The sequence below is a fragment of the Carettochelys insculpta genome, chromosome 28 (genome assembly GCF_033958435.1).
Source record: "Carettochelys insculpta isolate YL-2023 chromosome 28, ASM3395843v1, whole genome shotgun sequence".
Taxonomy (NCBI): domain Eukaryota; kingdom Metazoa; phylum Chordata; order Testudines; family Carettochelyidae; genus Carettochelys; species Carettochelys insculpta.
Window position 1 is genome coordinate 8,107,926 of NC_134164.1, and position 21,087 is coordinate 8,129,012.

Genomic DNA, 21,087 nt, shown 5'->3' on the forward strand with positions numbered 1-21,087 from the left:
ACAATTGGTTTGTCAGTCTCCTGGGCTGCCATCTAGCCACTTAACAGTGCAGAGAACCTACCGGCCATGGCAGGTCGGTCTGGAAAACATTACAATCAAACTTGTGTCTGACTAGTCATGCACATATAAAACTGGCAACCGCAGCTGCAAAATGATCTGCAAAGTTCTGAATCAGACACCCAAGGATATAAAGCAAGTGTCTATGGATTTCCAGGGCTCTACCTTTGCTATCCGAAGTACTGAAGTAGAATGTAAGAGGCCTCTTCTTGGTGAATGAGCAGCACAGTATTCATGCAAAGGCAATTTCATCTGTCACTTTTCAGTTCAGAGGCCATTTCCTAAGTGCTATCTCAGATCACTTCAGTCTGCCTGTATGCTTTCGTCCTTCCCAGGCAGATGCACAGCTGTCAGCAATGTCTTGTGAAACCAACCCTATATCCAAAGGGCTTTCCAACATGGGGAGCGCAATCCTGCATCTCCCTGCTTCTGAAAGCCCATGATGGTCTGGTTGTGCATTTGAAATACAGCCACCATTTAGATTACCAGGTACCTAAACAGCCTTTCAAAGATATGGAACTATCATCTACTAACTGCGCATTTGTTGCTCCTAGAACACCAATTCTCTGGTCATTCAATTCTTATGTATGGTGCTCCCCACCCAAGACTGAAATTCTAGTGACCAGTGGATAGTGTCTGTTTGAAAGTCCATTCCTAATTAAATACGGAATCCCACCAGGCCAGAAAGGTCCGGAAGTCAGCCATCAGCCAGACGTGATGCAAGGAGCCCCTGTGATACTTCAGCATCCAACTGTCACATGGAAACCATGTTGTTGGCATTATGAATATAGTGGCAACTATAAGACACAACAACATTTGCACAATAATCCAGCAATCACTTGCTGGCTCTTAGTTATCCTTTCTTCCAGATAAGTGAGGTACTGTTATCTTTCCTGAAGCAGGAAGGCTCAGTATTAAGCTATATCTACCACGTATCTTATGTACTCCAGTTGCCAACTAGGGAGAAATGTGTACACACTGCCTAGTTTAATCAAGAACACCTGTGATCCTAACATACTGGTAGTAACAAAATATGATCTTCTGGCTCCATCAAGAGTGATGTTCTTGACTAGTCAGACATGGAAACACATCAGACACTCCAGACAGGCAAGAATTTCATGAAAAAAATATCAAGCAGATGACAGCAAAAACCGGCACTGCTGTTTCCCCTCTAGACCAACCTATCGGTTGCGTGTAAGCACCGCATCAGCAAGCTCCAGAGAGCACAGGCAGCTTTCCTTTAGAGATACCAGTTAAAATCTAAGAGGTTGCAGAGACGACAAATCATCAAAAAGTGCCTAGTGAGCAGGCATTTCCTGTGTTGTTTGGTGGGACAATTCCATAATAGCCTTTGCAAGGAAGGACTGGGATTTGCTGTTATGTCTCCTCCCAATCAGATCTCAATAGATGACAGCCCAGCCATTAAAAATCTAGTGGTTGCGGATTTCAGGGACATTTCAGCCCAATGAACAATATCTATGTCTCAACTCACTTTACTGGAGAACAGCTGTGGTGAAGGCCCTCCCAAGGGTGCCTCCAACAGAGAAAAATTCAGCAGGTGACAAAAACTGGCTGTACACAGCCAAACTTTCAAGGCCCTTCACTTCTGAGTAGTCATTCAAACAAAGCTTTTTCCAGTGTTTTATCCCAAGGCAGATTATCAGTGGAGATTCAGCCCTGTATTGCAGAGGGAGCTCCATGTTACCAAAGAGAGAATGGGACCATTCCAACAACATTCCAGAACGCAGTCAGTCCCAGTGACTAAGTTCTGACAACAAGAGTTATCAAGTCCCTATGAATACAAGCATGATGGGATTTAGAGATATTACACAGTCAGCTAAATGCAGTTCCAGTGATGTGCTATAGAATTCTGGTTGCAACACTTAGGCTCAGACCTGATTGTAAAAGTACCGGAGTCAGAAATTCTTTAATCTCAAAGACACTCAAGCTCACCAGGATAGAGAACACTGACCCTTCAGGTGTCTGAAGGCTTCATTCCTGTACAGTCAGAAGCACAGGCCGCTTTAGTGTGCCCAGTCCAGATACAAAAAGGACCTGTATGCACCAACTACAGTACCTGTAAAAAGTATGGGGTGGAGTCCTTGTCGAGATCTAGAATTTCTCAGGTTCCAGGGGGGCCGGGGGGAACAAAAATTAAATGGGGAGTTTAATCAGGCCTCTCAGTCTTGAGGCACAACAGAGAGCAATAAAGTATCTCATACACTCTCCTCTTCTTCCACACATCCAAGTTCCGCCACTCCCACCCTTTAAAGGGTTGAAAGATTTCCATTGCACTAGAAAATTATATCAACTATGAACTCAGAGGATTTAGTGATATTTGAGAAATCCCAAGTTGATGAACCTATGGAATCACTCCTCCCACAATGACTGTACAATTTTAATCTTTACAAAATGCGTTAAACCATGAAGTGCTGCTCTACAATCTATAGCCTCAATGTTATATCTAATTTACATTTACTTCCCCAATAGAATGCTTATATTTCCATATTAGCACTGACTTATGCCATTTATGTTTAAATCCCACTATGGAAAAATGTTTTAAGTCATGCAGCTTTTTAAAAAGGTAACAATTCACATAGAAAAGTTTACTCTTGTATTTGAGACTTCAGTACCGAACAAGAGATCTGCCATACTGTGTCAGACCAATGAGCCATCTAGCTCAACACCTGGTTTTCCAAACAAACAGTGACCAAGCTTAGATGCTTCAGAAGAAATTGAGAGAGCAGGGCAGTCATCGAGTGGTCTATTCTGTCATCTAAAACTAGTCTGGTACAAGACAAAGGCTGCGTCTACATTACCACCTTCCCTCGAAGGAAGGATGGTAAATGAGGCGTCCCCAATAAGTAGTGCTGTGGATCAGCAGCACTTCATTAAGCAAATTCCACCCCCCCATGGCAACTCTTAAGTTTTAAACTCGGAAGTACCAGCACGCATCTAGCCATGGCGCACCCACCGGTACTTCGAAGTGCCGGGGCATCTTACTCGGAGTAAGGGGACTTCAAAGATGCCCCGGCACTTCGAAGTACCAGCGGGTGCAGCATGGCTAGATGCGTGTGAGTACTTCAAAGTTTAAAACTTCAGAGTTGCCACGTTGGGGGGGGGGGGGGGGGGAAGAGAGAAATCGATCTGCTTAATGAAGTGCTGCCTATCCACAGCAGCACTTCATTAGTAAACTCCAAACAGCCTCATTACCATCCTTCCTTCAAAAGGAAGGTGGTAATGTAGACACAGCCAAAGAAAAAACACTCCATTTCAAAAGGGATTTCCGCCCCCCCCCATTTAAATCAATCAAGAATTTGGGGATACTCTTCAATGTAATATTTTACCACACAGTCCAGTGTTCCCTGTAAGCTGAGCAGCCACCCAGGAAAGAGTCAAATGCTGTTCAGCTGATTACCAGAGTGCACACAACAAGCAGCATGTTTTTAATGGTGGTGCACCTTTGCACAAATTTATTCTGCACATGGACAGAAAAAAATTAGAGGAAACATTGTCAGCTACTGATCAAGTACTTGAGAGACCTGTACTTACATGACAGTGGTTCGAAAGGAGTTCACCCTGAAGCAATATGGTGGTAGTAACCGTCCCTCATTAAGGCAATTACAAAAGATCTCTCAAGAGTACCCTTTATCCTTTAAAGTACTGGTGTCTTCCAGTCAGAGAGCCAAAATCATTCTGTGGAAGCCAATCTCCATTTTTAATTATGATCTATGGGCTGACTCTATAAATTTAGGACTTTATAGGTCCTTCAATACAGATGACACTCCTATTGTTGTCTGCAGAAAATATGCCCAGAGACCAGGTCACAACACAGCCTTTGTTATTTGGTTAGTACCTTACTGTTGCATTCAGTAATCACTACCTGGGAAAACATTAACCTTTAGGAAAACTACATCCCTCCTGTATCCTCCTTCTGTACACCTTCCCAGCCTTTCACCATTTTTACTTAATCAATTCCCATTCCCTCCCATCTGCTTTAACTGCCAGCAATAACTACACATTACTGTCCACATTAACTATACAAAGTAACAATGAGCTCACCTCTTCCCTATTAAGAGTTCACAGCTCTTCTACTGCTGTAGAAAGCCTGAAACATCAGTTTATACTTTTCCACGTATTTTCAGGGCTAAATGTTTTCCTTCTAAAAAAAGCGTTCTGCAGAACCTGAATACACATCAGATACATAAATACATCCTCCTGCCCATCTTTTACACACTATTGGGTGAGGATCTGAAGCGAAATCTCTATTGCCACAGTGGAACAGGTCAGTTTGAAAGGGAAGATCCAACCCAAGAACAATTTTAGACAGAAAAGAATTGCACACTGATTACATGATTGGACCTGAAGCATGGGTATGGTGGGATGCCTTGGGCAGCCCTAGTTCCATATCTTCAAAGAGATGTCTTGTGTTCCGCAAATTCCAGGCCACTTAAAAACTTGCTCACAAAATTTCAAAAATGAAAAAAGGGTCACAACACACTACTGAGAAGTTGCTTACTTTCTCTTTTACCATAAGTTGTAACATAAATCATAACCCCCAGGTTGAGAAGCACGACAGTATACAGAGCGATAAGTAAATTGTCTGTATGAAGCATTAGTTATTGATTTTGCTAGTGCTTTTCATGGTGCCTTTTGTAAAAGACTAAAATCTAGACGAGATGATGTAACCCCCTACAAGATTTCTGCAGCCCCGCCAGTGCTATACATACCTGCAGTTGAGGATCAGTCATAATGCCGCACATACAGTTGTTCATTTTAGAAATGGATTCTAAACTACAATTTCTCTAAAAATTAGGACTATACAGCCAAGCTTGGCACACAAACACTGGCTCTTCCTTCCATGAAATGGTCTTACAAACACGATCCTTCCAAATACCTCTGGAGCACCTTTCAAACCCTTCTTACCTTACCCCACCTCACCCCAATAGAGCTAAGCAAAGTTTCAGCACTACTCACAGTGGTACATGATGCTGTTCTGGCTCTGCTTTGGTCAGTTCCTCTTCCTCAATGTCAGACTCCCCTCCTGAGCTGCTGTCAGTGACATCCGAATCAAATGCTTGTTCACTGGATCTCAAATTGGCCATCCCACTGGCTGTAAATTTCTCCAGTTCCTCTGAAATAGAGTCACTCCTCAGGAAGCTGCTTAATCCTTCTGATGGACTTGTTTCACTTGCCGCTTTCCTCAAGGCTGCTTCTGCCTTGCGGGTGAGCATCAGCTGGCTCCGATGCCTTAGAGTCTCCAAGTTTGGCAGCTTGCTCAGAGTCTCTGCTAAGAAGCCACCCAGCTGTTGCTGGATGTGTCTCTCTACCTGCTTGGCCTGCACCACCTGCAGGCGTTTTTGCAGCCTGCGAGCACGGTTCTCAATGTCTGCCTGCCGCCGCAGCAGCGCCCTTGTCCTCAAATCAGAGTCCATGGCACTGAAGAGACTAGTCGGCAGAGGAGATTTCTGCTCCTCTGTCTTACCACCCACAAAATCAGGATGGGCATCTACACCAGACAACCTATTCTCTCCACTGCCTCCTTCAATCACCAGTTGCTGCTCTGCAGAGTTAAGGGACGATTTGTTTGCAGTGCTATTATTGCTAAAAGGAGCTGTGCGCTCAACATCAAGGCTTCTATGTGGGAGAGTGCAATTGGTCAAACCCGTCTTCATGTCCCCTGACTCAGAACCCCCTACAGTGTTAGAGTCAAAACCTTGGAGGGTGACAGAGAGAGGGGCACGCTTCCCGCCATTCAGTGAACTGGAGTTTTCATGCTCGGAATTGGTACTTTTAGCCAATTTCTTAGCCAAGCCATTCACGGGTGCTTGTGGAAGAGGTGGCTGACCACTAGTACTCATGGTTTTTAGGTTTTCCAAAGAAAACTCCAACACTGGCTGTCTTGCCAACAGATCACTTGTTTTCAAGAAGGACTGAGATAAGAGAGAGTGAGGTTTAAGAACTGTCTGCTTGTTGAAGACTCCTTGCAGCTTCAAAGGGTCTTTTGAAGGAACAGATGTTACATCCGAGCAGAGATAAGAGGCCACCAGTGGCTGCAGCTTGCCCAGCTCCTCCTTCGTAGGGTTATTACGGAAATCTACACTGGGATCCTCTGAAGCAATGGCTTTCCTTTTGGTGCCGTTGGCAGTGAGGAGGATGTTGTTGGCGTTGCCGTTGTTCTCGGCACTGCCAGGTGACAAGGTGGAGGATGGGGGAGCCAGTTTGAACCGGATGTGGTGAGCTTCAGCTGCTGCGTCAGTGAGAGCGGGCGCCATCGCAGCCATTCAGCACAGAGAGACGGGAAATCCAGCCTCTCCCAGTGCGGAGGCCAGCTCCACTGCCTCTTACTGCCTCGCCTGAGGACAGCCTAAAAAAAGAAAGCAAAGTCACCGGATCAGATAAATAGTAAACAAAATCCTGATGAGCATCTGAGATGCAGATCTAGACTCATGGTGCGTCATACTGCAACATAACAGAAGCAAGCACAGTCAAGTGGACTGAATGCAAAACTAATGGTCAGAAAAAATTAAGTCCCAGTGCTGGTTCTGAAACACCAAATTTGCAATGAGACCTTTCAGCAGCTCACTTCCATTCTGTGCTTTCGTTTCCACAGCTGCTGCAAAACTGAGCCAAGACCAGGACTTCAGGGGTAACTACAAAGCAACCCGCTCGTTTTCTAGACATCCATCTCTATCCCTTTGAGCATTCAGCAGCTCTCGATGTTTGCCTAACCCTTTTGCTATTCAAATCAATAATAAAACTATTGATTTCAGTGAGAGCAAGGTTAGGCTCAACACTCAGCACTTTTTTCCAAATCTCTCCATTACTATTCAGCATACTTCACAAATTCTAAATTATCATCTTTGCACCCAGAGATTCCCCACAATGCGAGGCATTATTTACTCACAGTAAGATAATCCTGGCCCACAGAGTTGCACTATAAACAGTAAATATCTCAAATTTTAAAGACAAATGTTAACTTGCCCAAGATCACACAGAAAATCTGTGGCAGAGCCGAGCTAAATCTGCATTACTCAAATTCCAAGTGCACTGCCTTACCCACAAGGCCATATACCTTTGAAATTCTTCAGAGCTCTGCATGGAAAGAGTCCCCCCCACCCACCTCCGAGTATCTAAGCATCCTCCTCATCCCAAATAAGTTAACTGCCTTATATACCTCTCCAACCTACATCAGTACCAGATTGCATAGGTCAGGTCTACACTACAACATCCACTTCAGTTTCCACTGACAAGGCTGCATTCATGGTAGATTACTGCTTAAATTTGCCAGCATAGGTGGATACAGCTTTGCATGGAACAAGTCTCCACCTGCACTGACTCCAGTGGTTAGAAAAAAAAATACATTCCTATCTAGCAAAACAATCCCAGTGGCTTTCTTTAAAAAAAAACCTAGTAAGTTTGACCTTTTCAGGTTTCATAATCATGGGAACTAGCTATTTTCCAAATTCAAGGCTTAAAACACAATACTAACAATAGTGTAGGCTGCCCTAAGTTTTTCCCCTAGTACAGGGTGCATACTGAAACCAGCTGTTCATATGGTCCCTCCCTTTTCTAAATTCTTGCTGCATGACAATTTCATCTCTATTCACCATGACACAGTACCTCCCCACTTAGTAATAAAAATCACTCTTTTTGAATGCTGAATGTAACATTCAACTCACAAAACAGGAGTTGAGTGACTGATGACATTTTACTTATGGATATTGAAGTTTTCCCCTCAAGATTGACGGAAGTATTTTAACAACTTAAGTTGGATCTTGTATAGCTTTGTATTATCTTCCATTTGTTTATCTGCAGCATAAAAACATGTCCCAGGTTTTGTATTGTATTTCAATACCTAACATGAAGAGCAGAAGTGAAAAGTTCAAAGCAACCCTAAACCAAAATATTTGTATCCTATAAACCAATTCCTCAATGCTATATCAGTTTACCTTACTTAAGGTTATGACGACAATGGGAGCCACCCATAATAGACAAAGAATAATATGAAGAAGTATTTTAAAAACCCCAGATGTCTGTACCTATCACTAATCCCATTTTAGATTAAGATTAGTTTCCTAGGAATTTGTTTTCCACCTACCCCGCTTCATGTTTTTTAGGATTTACTCATCTAGAGCTAAAACCAGTTTTTGTTAATAGCCCATTTGTTTTGCTTTCTAGTTCTGCTATGCACAATTAGGATATTGCAATGTTTACATTACAAAGTGCTAGAAAGTTTTATTACCTTAAAAATAACCTTTCCACAAAAACCGAGGAAAAAAAAAAAAAAAAGAAAGAAAAAACAAGGTGTACAAGGTAATATTTTTCACTGAACTGAACCAGCTTTTATTAGCAGAAGAGTCTAGCTTTTGAGTCAAATTGTCATCACATTGTCTCACATCCTGGGACCAACATGCCTACAGCTACTACTGAAAACAGAACTCAAACATTTCTACTGAGGTACAGGATTTTGGGAGAGGAGGGTTCTTTAAGAAGAAACCAACTCTAGAGACTAAACTGATTGTAAACTCCATTTATGGGGAATATCCAGCTCTTTACAGAGGTCAAGATCATTATCACCATTTCAGAGAGACAGGGAGGGAAGCAACTTGCCAAAGAACACCTAACAGGCCTAGTGACAGAGTTGAGACATCTGGAGTTCCTGTCCAGTACTCGAGCCACCTAGAATAAAGAAATCCTTAGAACTGTTTTCTGTGTAGTTTGCTTTCCTAGTAAGAAGCCCCATTTTTAAAACATATATGTGCAAGATAATGTGTAACGCCCAGTTCTGCTCTTAAATACATACTAAACCATGTCAAAAAAAAGATTTCAATGAACATAATTTACCCCCTACATATTAGCATGCAGATTGTAATTCCAGTTGTTGCAAACACTCTATTTGCAAAGAAGGTGGGCCTTGGACAGAAAAAGCAGTTTCACTACAGAAGGCTTCCTTCACTTAAATTCCCTACCAAGGCCCTCACTGACAAGACTTTAAGGCTGTGTCTACACCAGCCAAAAACATCGAAAAGGTCATTTCGAAGTTTACTAATGAAACGCTGAAATACATATTCAGTTCCTCATTAGCATGTGGGCGGCCACGGCACTTCGAAATTGACGCGGCTCGCCACCATGCGGCTCGTCCAGACAGAGCTCCCTTTCGAAAGGACCCCTGCTACTTCAAAGTCCCCTTATTCCTATCTGCTCATAGGACTAAGGGGACTTCGAAGTAGGCGGAGTCCTTTTGAAAAGGAGCTCCGTCTGGACGAGCTGCGTCAATTTTGAAGGGCTGCGGCTGCCCGCATGCTAATGAGGCACTGAATATGTATTTCAGCACTTCATTAGTAAACTTCGAAAAGGCCATTTGCATGGCAATTTCGACATTTTTGGCTAGTATAGACATGGCCTAAGAGTTTGATCAGCTGTTTATTTCATAAGCACTGCTGTAAAAAAGCATTCCCTCACACTTCTGTGTTTCAATTTCCCTTAAAAAAAAAAAAAAAAAAAAGTATTTGCGTCAACTGCATTTGAAAACCTTATCTTGACATTTTTATTCAGAGGGTTTTTTCCCCTCTTTTTAAGCTTAAAAAAAAAATAGAAGACAATGACAAGATTGGTTTCCGACAGTGGGAATCCACAGATTTCTCTAAACAAAAGAAGTTTTCACCAGCTGAAATTCAATAAGGGCAAATGTCAGCACAGACACTTACTTTGTAATAAGAGCAATTTGTTTTGTAGACTTTAAACTTGTTTCTAATCAACTTAATCTAAACCAAAATAAACTTAATTAACAGAAATGAGTGTTCACAGGTTTAAATCCAATTGAGAAATCACATCTTCCATTAAGAAAGAAGAGGGATGGAACCTTATGATTTACAAAAATGTTTACAAATACTCCTTATTCAGTAAATTCCCTTTTCATTTTTTGTTCCACTAACTTAAGAGGCCTCCAATTGTTCTTAACAACTTACCTGTAAACTTTTTTTTCTTTTAAATTATTGCTTTTAAAAAAATTCCCAAGAAGGAAAAGCCATAACTAATAGAAATTACTAGAGGTGCATGTAAAACCAGTGTTTTGGAGAACATTTGCCCAATTAAAGGTGACCTTCGGGGGGGGCGGGGGGGTTATGCCTTAAGGGGAGGAGCTACTGCAGCTTTGACTTTTGGAACAAACCTCTTCCTTCCTTGCTCTTGCTGGCTGATGAGAACTCAGAAGTTGGTGCTGTCAGTCCTCAACTGAAGGGGTGGAAGCACTCACATACAGAGATCTTTAACCTATGTTTCTCAGCTGAAATAAAACCCTAAGTTGAAATAAAAACCTGAGGTTTACACTTCCACCTTGCCACAAAAAAGTCAGACTGACTAAAAGTCCCTCTCCTCAAAATGTTCACATTATACTCTTGTAATATGTGCAATATCATAGCCCCATAGTTCAAGTCCTCCAGAGTCTTCCAAGAAACACTAGATAAGGCCCAATATTAATCTTTAAAGCCAAAACTTCTATACTTTGCAACCTTCCTTCCTCCTTCAGAAAGCTTTTTAATTTTGGCCTGTAGAGGGCACATTTAAAATTTTCAGCAGCCCAGGTGGCACATAGGGTTTCTCTGCCACTGAGCCACATTGCTGCTAGATTATATAGACAAAGAACCATTACCTTTATTTTAATGAATCTTCACCCACTTTTACGGCCCTTGTGTTGTCAACAGAAGAAACAAATAACTTCGTTTTTGCAGTATAGCAAGATACTAAGATATTGCAACAGTGTTAACTAAGTACCCCTTCTAACACAGTAGTATATTATCTCAGAGGTCTTGAGTATTCACACCACACCTCCTAGGTGGGCAACTTTATAGCTCCAGCTTATCTGGGCCCCAATGCATGACTCTAATCCTATCTGGTGTCCCCCTTCATGTCCATTTAAGTTAGGGTGCCACAGCCACTGACTTCTGGGGAAGCAGCCCTGAAAGACTGTAGAGTCCTCCAGCATCTTAAAGACTTAAGAAATTTATTTGGCCATCCAGCCCATATAAGCTGAACAGATGTTTCTACCAGAGGCCAAAAATTTCCACAGAAGACCAGTATTTTATGATACTCTAAAATTTACCTGAAACCCTGATTACACTTTGGAAGTATTGCCAAAGAAATCTCACTAGATAGTAAAGGTCAACAACTCTTGTAGGCAGTTAGGGTAACACAATCACCCACATCCCTCACCTTTTTCAGGGGGATTCTAAGTTGTATGATCAAAGAAAAGCAACTCTTCGGGTCATCCAATCAAGGAGTTGCCAATAATAGCAGCGTCCCCAATCAACTCTTTCAACAGGAACTGCTCATAAGACCTAGGTTACATCTACACTATGAGATAAATACAAATTTAAGGCAGTTAGTTCACCACTGTCTTGGTTATTACCACATGAATACCATTAGCTCAATTTAGGAAGCACTAATATTGATAGCATAACATCTTCAGTACCTGCCACATGTAACATCGAGTCTGAATTAAGGCCAGTGAGGAAGCATGTGTCTTCAAAATTAAAAATTTATCAGACACCAGAGGTGTCCTGTATGTAACCCACAATGCCCCACAGTCCTTCACTCTGGCCGCTGCTCTCCAGGTGTGCGAGAGCTGGGTTACAGGAAGACCATGAATTTCAAATTGGAACAGGAAGTCTTTGGTTGTGGGGTCATGTTTGTATGAAAGTCTCAGAAATATCTTTCCTTCTTTGCTCTTAGCACTGTGAGTGTATCTACCCATTACAAATAGCCTCAGCACAGAGTTCATGGTTCTGTCTCTACACTTGGTATTTTTTTCCTGCACTGCCTGGCTCCAGCCACTGCCTCGCCACACCACACGGCAGCAAGGCTGTTGTGAGGGTCATGCTTGCATAAGTGGCTGAGAAACAGAGGTTTACATTTGTGCATGTTCTTCCTCCCTTCCCTACAGGCACTATGAGCACAAGACCGACCCCAAATGCAAGTATATCATGTGGGCAGCCCCCCGACCCAATAAAGGACATTCCTGCCATTCATTGCTGACCATGCTGCCAGGCAGCACCATGTCCTGGCTTGCGCACACTTAGAGCTTCAAGGGCGGGAAAGAATTTTGGGGGCTTGAAGCTGCTGGGGGAAGTCTCCTCCCATTAGTAATGTTTTTTGAAGCCTTTCTGACGCATGGGGAGGACTACTTCAACAGTCCCTCCCCCCCCCGCCCCCGCCACTGAAACCACCCCACAACCCAATGAGCACCCAGGGAGCTAGCCGCTGCCGGAGAGAAGTCTCCCAGCTAAGATTTTCAGGGTATTGCTGCCATCCCCTGTGTTGGCAATTTGTGTGCAGTGAAGAGGGAAGACAAATCTTTTCTCCTAGCCTTTTCTATCGTCTTTCTTCTAACTCTGCACACCTTTACTCAGGGAAGAGTGGGTGGAAGGCCAGCTGAGAATACTAAATTGTGCACAGAAGTGATATAACGAAGCGGGAAGCCAAATCCCCTCCACTCAACTCTCTTTTCCAAATCTTTACCACCTACTCTTTGTTCATGCTTTTCATTGTCCCTGTGTTATTTTCAAAGATCAGATGCAATGAGGGGTGGGGGGGGGTGAGTGGACAGCCAGTTCAGAAGAGACACATTTGCTAATTTTTATAACATCCTTGATAATTCAGTTACAGAAGAAAGCAATTTGTCAACTTTGCCATCCTTTGTGATGCCCTACTTTTCCTTCCTTCCGACTAGAAAAATGGACATTTGCTTACCATGGGAGGAGAATCAGGGCAATGCAATGTGGGAAGATGTCAAATACCAGCAAACATACCCAGAATACTACGGAGATGAGGGAACTGTGGGATAAGTTCCCACAATGCACTGCTGCAACAGTCAATGTTTGCCAATTGCGTCTGGCAGCAAAAAGTTGACTTTGTGAGGAGTGCGTGAATTTATAAAATCCAGTGTTACATTCGCATTCATTAATATTGATTTTGTATCTTGTAGACAGCCTCAGATTCTTATAAGATTTGGAGTTCAGAGCCAGGGAATGGGGGGAGTCAAAACAGTAAGGGCACTCTGTCCATAAGGGACATGTGCTGGCATAGCTTCTGAGCAGCTACCACACAGACACAGCCACTCTGATTAGCGCAAAGCATTATTCAAGCAGTAGGTTTATGAAAATCCTGTTTTATTAGAGCTTTGACTCAGCACCAGATTTTCAAAATGTTTTTCCTATGACAACTTCAACAGATAACTGTCAAAAGGGACCCCCTGCTGCCAGGAAACTCAGAATGCTGAGGAAACACATGCTCAATCCCACCTATGGATCTTCCCCCTCCAGTCAGAATTTCCAGAAGAAGGATGGGGGCCATCTGCACCTATCCATAATATGGTATTCCATTTTTCTCAATCTCTCCAAACGGTGGTGGGGGCAGGTTATATCCAGAACTCCCCATCTGAGGGGAGAAAAGCAGTGCAAGAGAGTAGAGGAGGAAAGGAGGGAACCAGATGTGCAATGGGAAATACAGGGAGCATAGAGTTCTGCTCCCCAAACATCCCCCTCCATTTCGGTTTTCCATTCTAAATTACGCCCTTTGTTTCCTGGTTTTCAGAGATTTATGTTCGGCTTAGCTCAATGACCTCTAATGAAGCTGGGGGGTTTTGTTTTTTTGCTCACTGATCTGCTCTAATGACTTTGAACACACCCTCTGTCCAATCCTGCAAGTATCAATCAATTCTTCCTAGTTCATCCACCACACACTTCAAACCCTACACAGGTGAAACACTCATCTTTCCCTTCAGAGGCATGGCGGCAATTTTAACCAAGATTCATAACTTTACTAAATCTTGGATTCCAACCTCTCTGCAACACCTCCCTCTACCTCCAAATGCCCCCCCCACCCCCCCAACATATCCAGGATGCCACTAATTTCCTAGTGTAGGCCAGGCCTTAGCTTGGTATAACCGCATCACTTATGGATGTGACAAATCCACACCCTAAGTGACACAGTGAAACTGACCTATCACCCAGTGTAGATACTGCTAGAATGACGGGAGAGGTGGAAAAGTATGCATGTCAGGGGCTCTCAAATTGGGGGTCATAACTCCTCAGGGTTATTAAAAGGCAGTCATGAGCTATGAGCCTCCGCTCCCAAACCATGCTTCACCTCCAGCATTTATAACAGAACCACAGGAGTGGTCCTGGCAGGATCATGCACCATCTGGACTAGCGGTGAGCAATGATTTTTGATGGGGAAGGCCACTCCAGGCTTTTTCCAAGTGGTAAAGGGACGCATTTTTCTATGGAGCAGGTGCACAATGGGTACAGAATAGAGCTTGGGGTAGCAAACATGGGTGCCAGAGGTAATGTGGGGTTGAGGGGGAGTTTGGGTGAAGGAGGTTGTGACCTGGGGCATGATACTGGGGTACAGCAACCGGGATGTGCAGCAGAGGATTCTGGCCTGGGACAGGGTGCAGGAAAGGGGGTGCAAGAGACAGGATCTGGTCACCTAAGCAGCTCCAAGCCACCAGCACTTTCAGGAAGTCTTCCAAACTGCTTGTTGTTAGCCCCAGCCCATGGGCTATTCCACGTGGCTCTGGAAGCTGAAGCTCGGGCAGAGAGGGCAAGGCTTCACACATTGCCCTTTCCCCCAGCAAAAGTTTCTCAGCTCCCATTGGCTGGTTTCCACAGCAAAGAGAGCAGGCGGCTACTTTAAGCAGCACCGTTCCCTGCCACAGGAGCAGGTAGCAGAGCGGATTAAAAGGCTTAGCAGGCTGTATCTGGCCCACCATCCTGACAGGCATTTATCTAACCTGCTCCCAAAAATCTCCAGCGATGGCGATTCCACAACCTCCCTCTGCAATCTACTCCAGTACTTAACCACTTAACCTCCCAACATCCAACCTAAACCTCACTTGCTGCCACTTAAACCCACTGCTTCTTATTCTATCAAGAAAGGTTAAGGAAGATCATTTTTCCTCCCGCCTCCTTATAAACAACATTTTTAGGTACTTGATAAGCTTATGTCCCCTCTCAGCCTTCCCTTTCAAAAGCTAAGCAAACCCTTTCCCTCACTCCCCACCCCAGTTACTCCTCCTTTCTTACAACATTCCAGCTAATACAGCCCAGAACACAGCCACTATTTCAGCGGCAGCAGGGCAGGGAGCCCCTCATTTGCCCCACTACCCGAGCGGCCTCACCCCTCTAGTGGGCAAGTTTCAGCTCATCCCCGCCAGTGGAACACCTCCAGGCCAGCCTTCCTTTTGCTGGGCACATGGTCACCGGTGTAAGCTCCCCAGAAAGCACCATGGATGGGTTAGGGTTGAGCAGATTAATCCTGGGAATAGGGTTCCACAAAATTCTTTCAAGTTCAAAAGGGTTCCTTGGCCAAACAAAATTGAGGAACGCTGCTCTATCCATTTCCCAAGCCTGTCCCTTTCAATTCATCAAGGCCCTGAGCCACACCTTGATAACCTTCCAGACCGACTACTGTGATGTCTTCCTACCCGACTGTTGTCTTACAATCAATCTCTCTCCTATGGATCTCTGCTGCCAAAGTCATTGTTCCCTGCCATGTCATCTATCATCATTCAAAAACTCTCAGAGGGATCTGAAACTCCTGCAACAAAGTTTTTAACTCATGGTCTTCACTTTCAAAATGTCACCTCTTACTTCCTCGCTCAAATCTTCTGCTCAACCATATGCAAGCTTCACTAGGCTTCATGACCATTTTGAGGCCTCCTGCCACTAGGTACCTTCATCTTTTCCCATTTTACCCCACTAATTTCTGTACCAGGAAACCTCCCTCTATTTCAAAATCTACTTACTTTAACTAGCTTTCCATCACCTTTGCCCATTCCCAAAATTTCTACCATGGCCAAACAAAAGCTTAACAGTGCCTGTAGACAAAAGTATTATTGTGCACGTAACCAGATGTTTAAAAAAAAAAAAAATCAAATAACCTCATGTTCATAAGCTACATAAACCTCACGTGCGTCCCTTCACTCTCAACTTCTTTGGGCAAGTGTGTTATGTCCAAGCTGAATGTAGGCTCCTCAAAGCAGGAATCACTCTTATCCATCTACCTCAGTCCATACTTTCAGCACTATTTAAACATTAACATTGGAGAGATTTTGAGAAAAAGATATCCATTTTCAGAAATGACACCAAGCTCATCCAGTGGGAAAAAGGTAGTGAAGTCAACCTAGTGCATACACAAGAGATTACAGACATTATTTTCTAGTATTTTTACAACAACATGAACAGGAAAAGTGGTTAAACAAGTGGCTGCAAGCATACAAAACAAGCCTCTAAAACTGAAAGGCCTAAAAGCAGGCCTTTGAAACTTCTGTTCTTAGACTTTTTTCCCCCCATAAAGCAAGTTCTCAGTATAAAACTCTAGATACTTTTTTTTTTTTTTTTTTTGAAGGAGTGGGGGCTGATGCCTTTTTTAGGCAAAGAAAAAGCCCTCATCATTCAATGTTCTCTAGTTGAACAACATAACTGCCAATTTGGAAGTATTTCCTTCAAATACAAAACTCAAAAAACTTTAAGAAAACAATGCGACAAAAAATTTAGAATGGAGCAGTTACGCCATCTCATGCACTGCATGGCTAACAATTTTAAAATCTCAAATCTTTAGAATATACAACAGTCAAGATATTAGAGGTAGCTCTCTAAGCAGGAACCAAGACACTGAACATGCATAAAATATTCCTTATCTACATTTACACGATCAGTGTCTAATGGATGTTGAGATTCAGTGTTTTATAGCATTCTATGCAAGTCCAATATTAAAGACTGTTTCTGCTCTGAAGTGACTAATAAATGCATTGTGGAGCCTCTGATTCAAGACACTATTTATTCAGTTTATAAAATATAAATAAAGTCAAGCCTGCAATGAACTCTGGAATCTTAATGTCAACCCAGGCTTTCCTTCTCAGGCATCTCTGCTAATGGCAATCCTTAAAACAAATCATATTCTTAATAGCAATCTTCAAAATGACATATATTATACCGACCCAATCCCTCAGGTGCCCAACAGAGCTTGCACAAGAGTCAGTACTTAGCAATTCGTTCTACACAGTGCTAAACTGCGAACAAAGAGGAAGAGGCAAGCCTATCGGCTCCCAGAGGAAGTTGGAAGGCTGGTAGTTATGTATAAGAATTAACATTCACTTGCAAAGTGGTCTAGTTTGATATCAAGTCTTTGATATGAAATCCACTTTTTTTTTTTTTTTTTTTTTTCTCCACAAATTTTTTTGATTTTTTTTTTTTTAAATAATGTGGAATCACTCTTTAGAGCAAAGTTGCACTTAAGAGCCCAATGGAAAAGTAAAATGTAAGCAGTGGAATGTTCACAAAAAAAAAAAATGTTTTTCATCTAAGCAAAATATCTGAAAACTCCGCTCTCCTTTATTTACAAAACAGCTCAAAGACTGGCTTTCCTCCATCAAAACAGATACCGCCACAAACCCACAATGCACAGAGCTTTCCTGTACCTGTATTCCGGGCAGCTTGCCAAGGAAATGCAGTCCTGAACACTATATTTAGATAAAATGAGAACAATTTTTTAAGATATATTCATATTTGTTGTGCATACTCTATCGCTGCAGTTAAAGTAATCCCTTCTTAAGCTCCTACTTTGAGAAAGGTGTTAAGGTCAAAACATTAAAATTGATTTTCCAGTATTTTGCCAAAATGTGTCACCGTCATAGAACACTTTGCATTTCAAGCCACTGTACAGTAGACCCCCAACTTATGTGTAGGTTGCATTCCTGGGCAACCATACGCAAGTCAAATTTTGCACAAGCTGGGATCAGGTATGGGAGGGGTTCTGCCACCTTCGGGTCCCCCAGTCCTGGCTGCACCTGGGTCCTTGCTCCCATGAGTGGCAGGGAGCCAGGAAGGAGGCAGCAGCCTAGCTCCAGGCTCCCCTTGGCTTGTGGGAGCAGTGAAATTGACCAGCATGTCTGCACTGGTCAGTCTTCCAGCCCCCAGGAGGGGCAGGGAGTGGAGAGCAAAGTTCCCAGCTCTGGGCCACTTGAAACTGACCAGATGAGAACAGCAGCAATGGTCAGTGCCCCAGCTCCTGCAAGCAAAGGGGAGTCAGGCTGCCACCTGGTTCCTGGCTCCTTGCCATTCACAATTTTGACTCCTGTTATTACAGGAAACACATAAGTTGAAATTGTGTAAGTAGGGGGTCTACTGTACAAATGTTAACTAAACAGTTTGACACCCTTGGGAGAGAATTCCAGGTTTTCATCATTTTACTGGTGAGGAAACAGTTTAAGTCATCCACCCTATGTCATATGGCGAATTAGCAGCAGGGAGACTAGAACACAAGAGCTCTCTAACCCCATACTAACCTCTCTTGGGACATTGAAGTGTCTTATTCAACACTGAATCAATAACCCAGTACACCTTTATCTGAGCCATAAACCAAAAGCTAAAAATTTAGCAAACTGCTTGCAAAGAGCCAATAGATCACTGTTTTAAGAACTGCTTAGGATCTCACAGTGGAGCGCAATTCATGGGGATCACCACCCCAGCATCCATCAGTGACAGGAAGTAAGTTTCAAAGTAAGGGTGCCAAACACTATTTTCTAATAAAAAGAAGCTGCAGTGTGTGAAAGCCTTAAGTCATAGTTATTATGCGGTAACTGGTTTGTCACATCATTTGAGGACCAAAAATACAAATTGAAGAAAACTTTCCACTCACAATACACTGCTACACTGTTATTGCAGGCCTCAATAATACAACTTTAAAAAAAAAGAGGGGGGGGGGGCGGGGGGGGGGAGACACAACATTGGCATAACTTTGTAGAGACTTCATAATAAAGCCAGAATTACCAGACTTTATGCTACTAACTTGACTCAAGTCTTCATCAGCCTTCAGTAAACAAACAGATTTTAATAAAGCTACTTTAAAAAAAATTTCAGCCTAGATGTTGCATAGAGCTGCTACAGAAAAGTAATTCTGCCACAACAAGTCTAAACTGAGGAGCTGACAAAGATATGGTCAAACAGGTCTGAACAGACCCATAGTAAGTACCCTCTCCTCTGATCAGGTACGTTTCAGCTATTTTTTTTTTAATTTGTTGTTCCTTAACCATCTAAAAAAAGTAAGATTTTTCATCCGATTCATTTAAAGCAGTGCCCAAGTTCCACTCTTCAGAATTAGATCTCCTTGATCATCAAAACTTCTATTTTAGTTCCTGCAATCATTCATTAATTTACAGTGTGCTGAGAAACCAGTTATGAGAAGCTACACTTCCCTTTTCTGCCTGTAGTCTGAACAGTTTTGTAGTAAACTGATTGCATTCATGGGGGTTTGAACGTACTTTGAAAAGAATAGACTTGTGGCATAACACATTAAATGACTACATAGCCAGGACTCAGATGTGTGGCAGCTCTTCGTCCAACTGAGAAGAGACAGGAGGAAGCTCTTTATACATAATAAAAGAAGCAGGCAAGTACGTAAGACTCCCATCCTTCCCAGGTCACCTTAACTGTGTTGTAATTATGTCCATAATATGGACTTAGTTTGCAGCATAGACAGGACCTAATATGGATTTACAGTGATCCCACCAAGATACCAAGTGTTCTGAGGTACACTTAAGGAAAAAAAATTAGAACCATATATGTGAACAATAATTTAGGAGCCTGGGGAAAATTCTCTTTTTACGAAGGAGAAGAATGCTAATACAAGTTTTCTGGACATTCATTCTAGATATACAGAGTGTATTAAAAAATGTTATGACTTGGGAAATGATATTTATTAAATAAAAACAAAGCAAACTGTACTTCACAGATCACCTGCCATTCCAATCACCCAAGTGTTCAAAGACTCCAAAAACACACTGAATATAAAGGACCATGCACAGAAACTATGTGGTATGTGACCAAATCAGCATATTATGGGATATTCAGAAAATGTTAACTGAATGATAGTGTCTCATTTAAGGGCTAGCTGATGCAACAACTTGTTCCTATCACACAGACACACAGGGCTTGATTAAAAAAAAAGTGAGTGGGAGGTAAGACAGCAGAGAAGTTTATAATAAGCAAAACAATTTGCACACCTTCAAAATTAGTTTTCAGAAGAGATTTAGAATTTCTAACAAGAGTATAAGGAACAATCCCTGAAAAACTGGTTCACCTTTTGTTGTTATCTGCCTCCTTTTAGGATGCAAGCATGAAGAATGCCTGAATACATTTCTTATTTACCTTTTTAGAATATTAAATCTGATCTCTCTGGCTTTGCTAGTGAGCTACTGGGGGAACACAAAGCATGCATATTTCAGCTCTCAACTGAAAAGATAAGGTGTTGACATTCCAGAGACATGTTTTGTCCAAAGTCTTCATTGGATGTTGGTATTACAAATGTTAAGAAAACCACATGTTATAGTTAAAGCCACTTAAAAATTATTCAGCTTTTACTCTCCTGATTTGTGATATATTCTCCAGTCACCACAATCTTAGAGTGGACTTCACTTGCATTTAAAATGATTAAAAAAAAAAAAAAAGCCAGGGCAGGGACCGAAAAAAAAAACAAACACACAACTAGCTACTTATAATATTTTGGGCATTCTTTATAAATATAACAAAAGCAGGAGAGTACATAAGAAAAAAAGACTTCCAACCTTCCCAAGTCTCCTGTAACTGTGTTGTAATTAACTCCACAATATGGATTTAAGTTTTAACACAGACAGGGCCTAATATGGATTTACAGTGACCTCAATGAAATGGTACAGTTAAGGAAGAAAATTCCACAGCCCCTCCTCCCCAAACAAGGCTTTGCCAACAGTTTACCTTAGGAGGTCCCACTATCAAGTTCCCATCTCAAAGCAAAAACTCAAGAGATCAAAATCATCTTAGATTTAAATATAATAAAACTGACTAAAATCTTTAAAGCATCATCACTACCCATATATTTACCTCATGCTGGATAGGAGATTTTAAGGGAGAATATACAGAATGCATAATGTTAATTTACCCATTCTCCTCTGAAAACAAACACAGGATTTTGAAAAACAAACACTATTAA

General features: G+C 42.3%; 1 protein-coding gene across 4 annotated transcripts in view; it reads right to left on the minus strand.

The window, feature by feature from the left end:
* The window catches only part of KANSL1 (KAT8 regulatory NSL complex subunit 1), a 171,516-nt gene that overhangs the window by 132,133 nt on the left and 18,296 nt on the right, over nucleotides 1-21,087 (minus strand). For all 4 annotated transcript variants that reach the window (XM_074979002.1, XM_074979001.1, XM_074979003.1 and 1 more), the window contains one exon: nucleotides 5,035-6,424. In XM_074979002.1, the coding sequence (XP_074835103.1) occupies nucleotides 5,035-6,341 (1,307 nt within the window). In that variant the 5' untranslated portion in view covers nucleotides 6,342-6,424. The remainder of the gene's footprint in view (nucleotides 1-5,034; nucleotides 6,425-21,087) is intronic.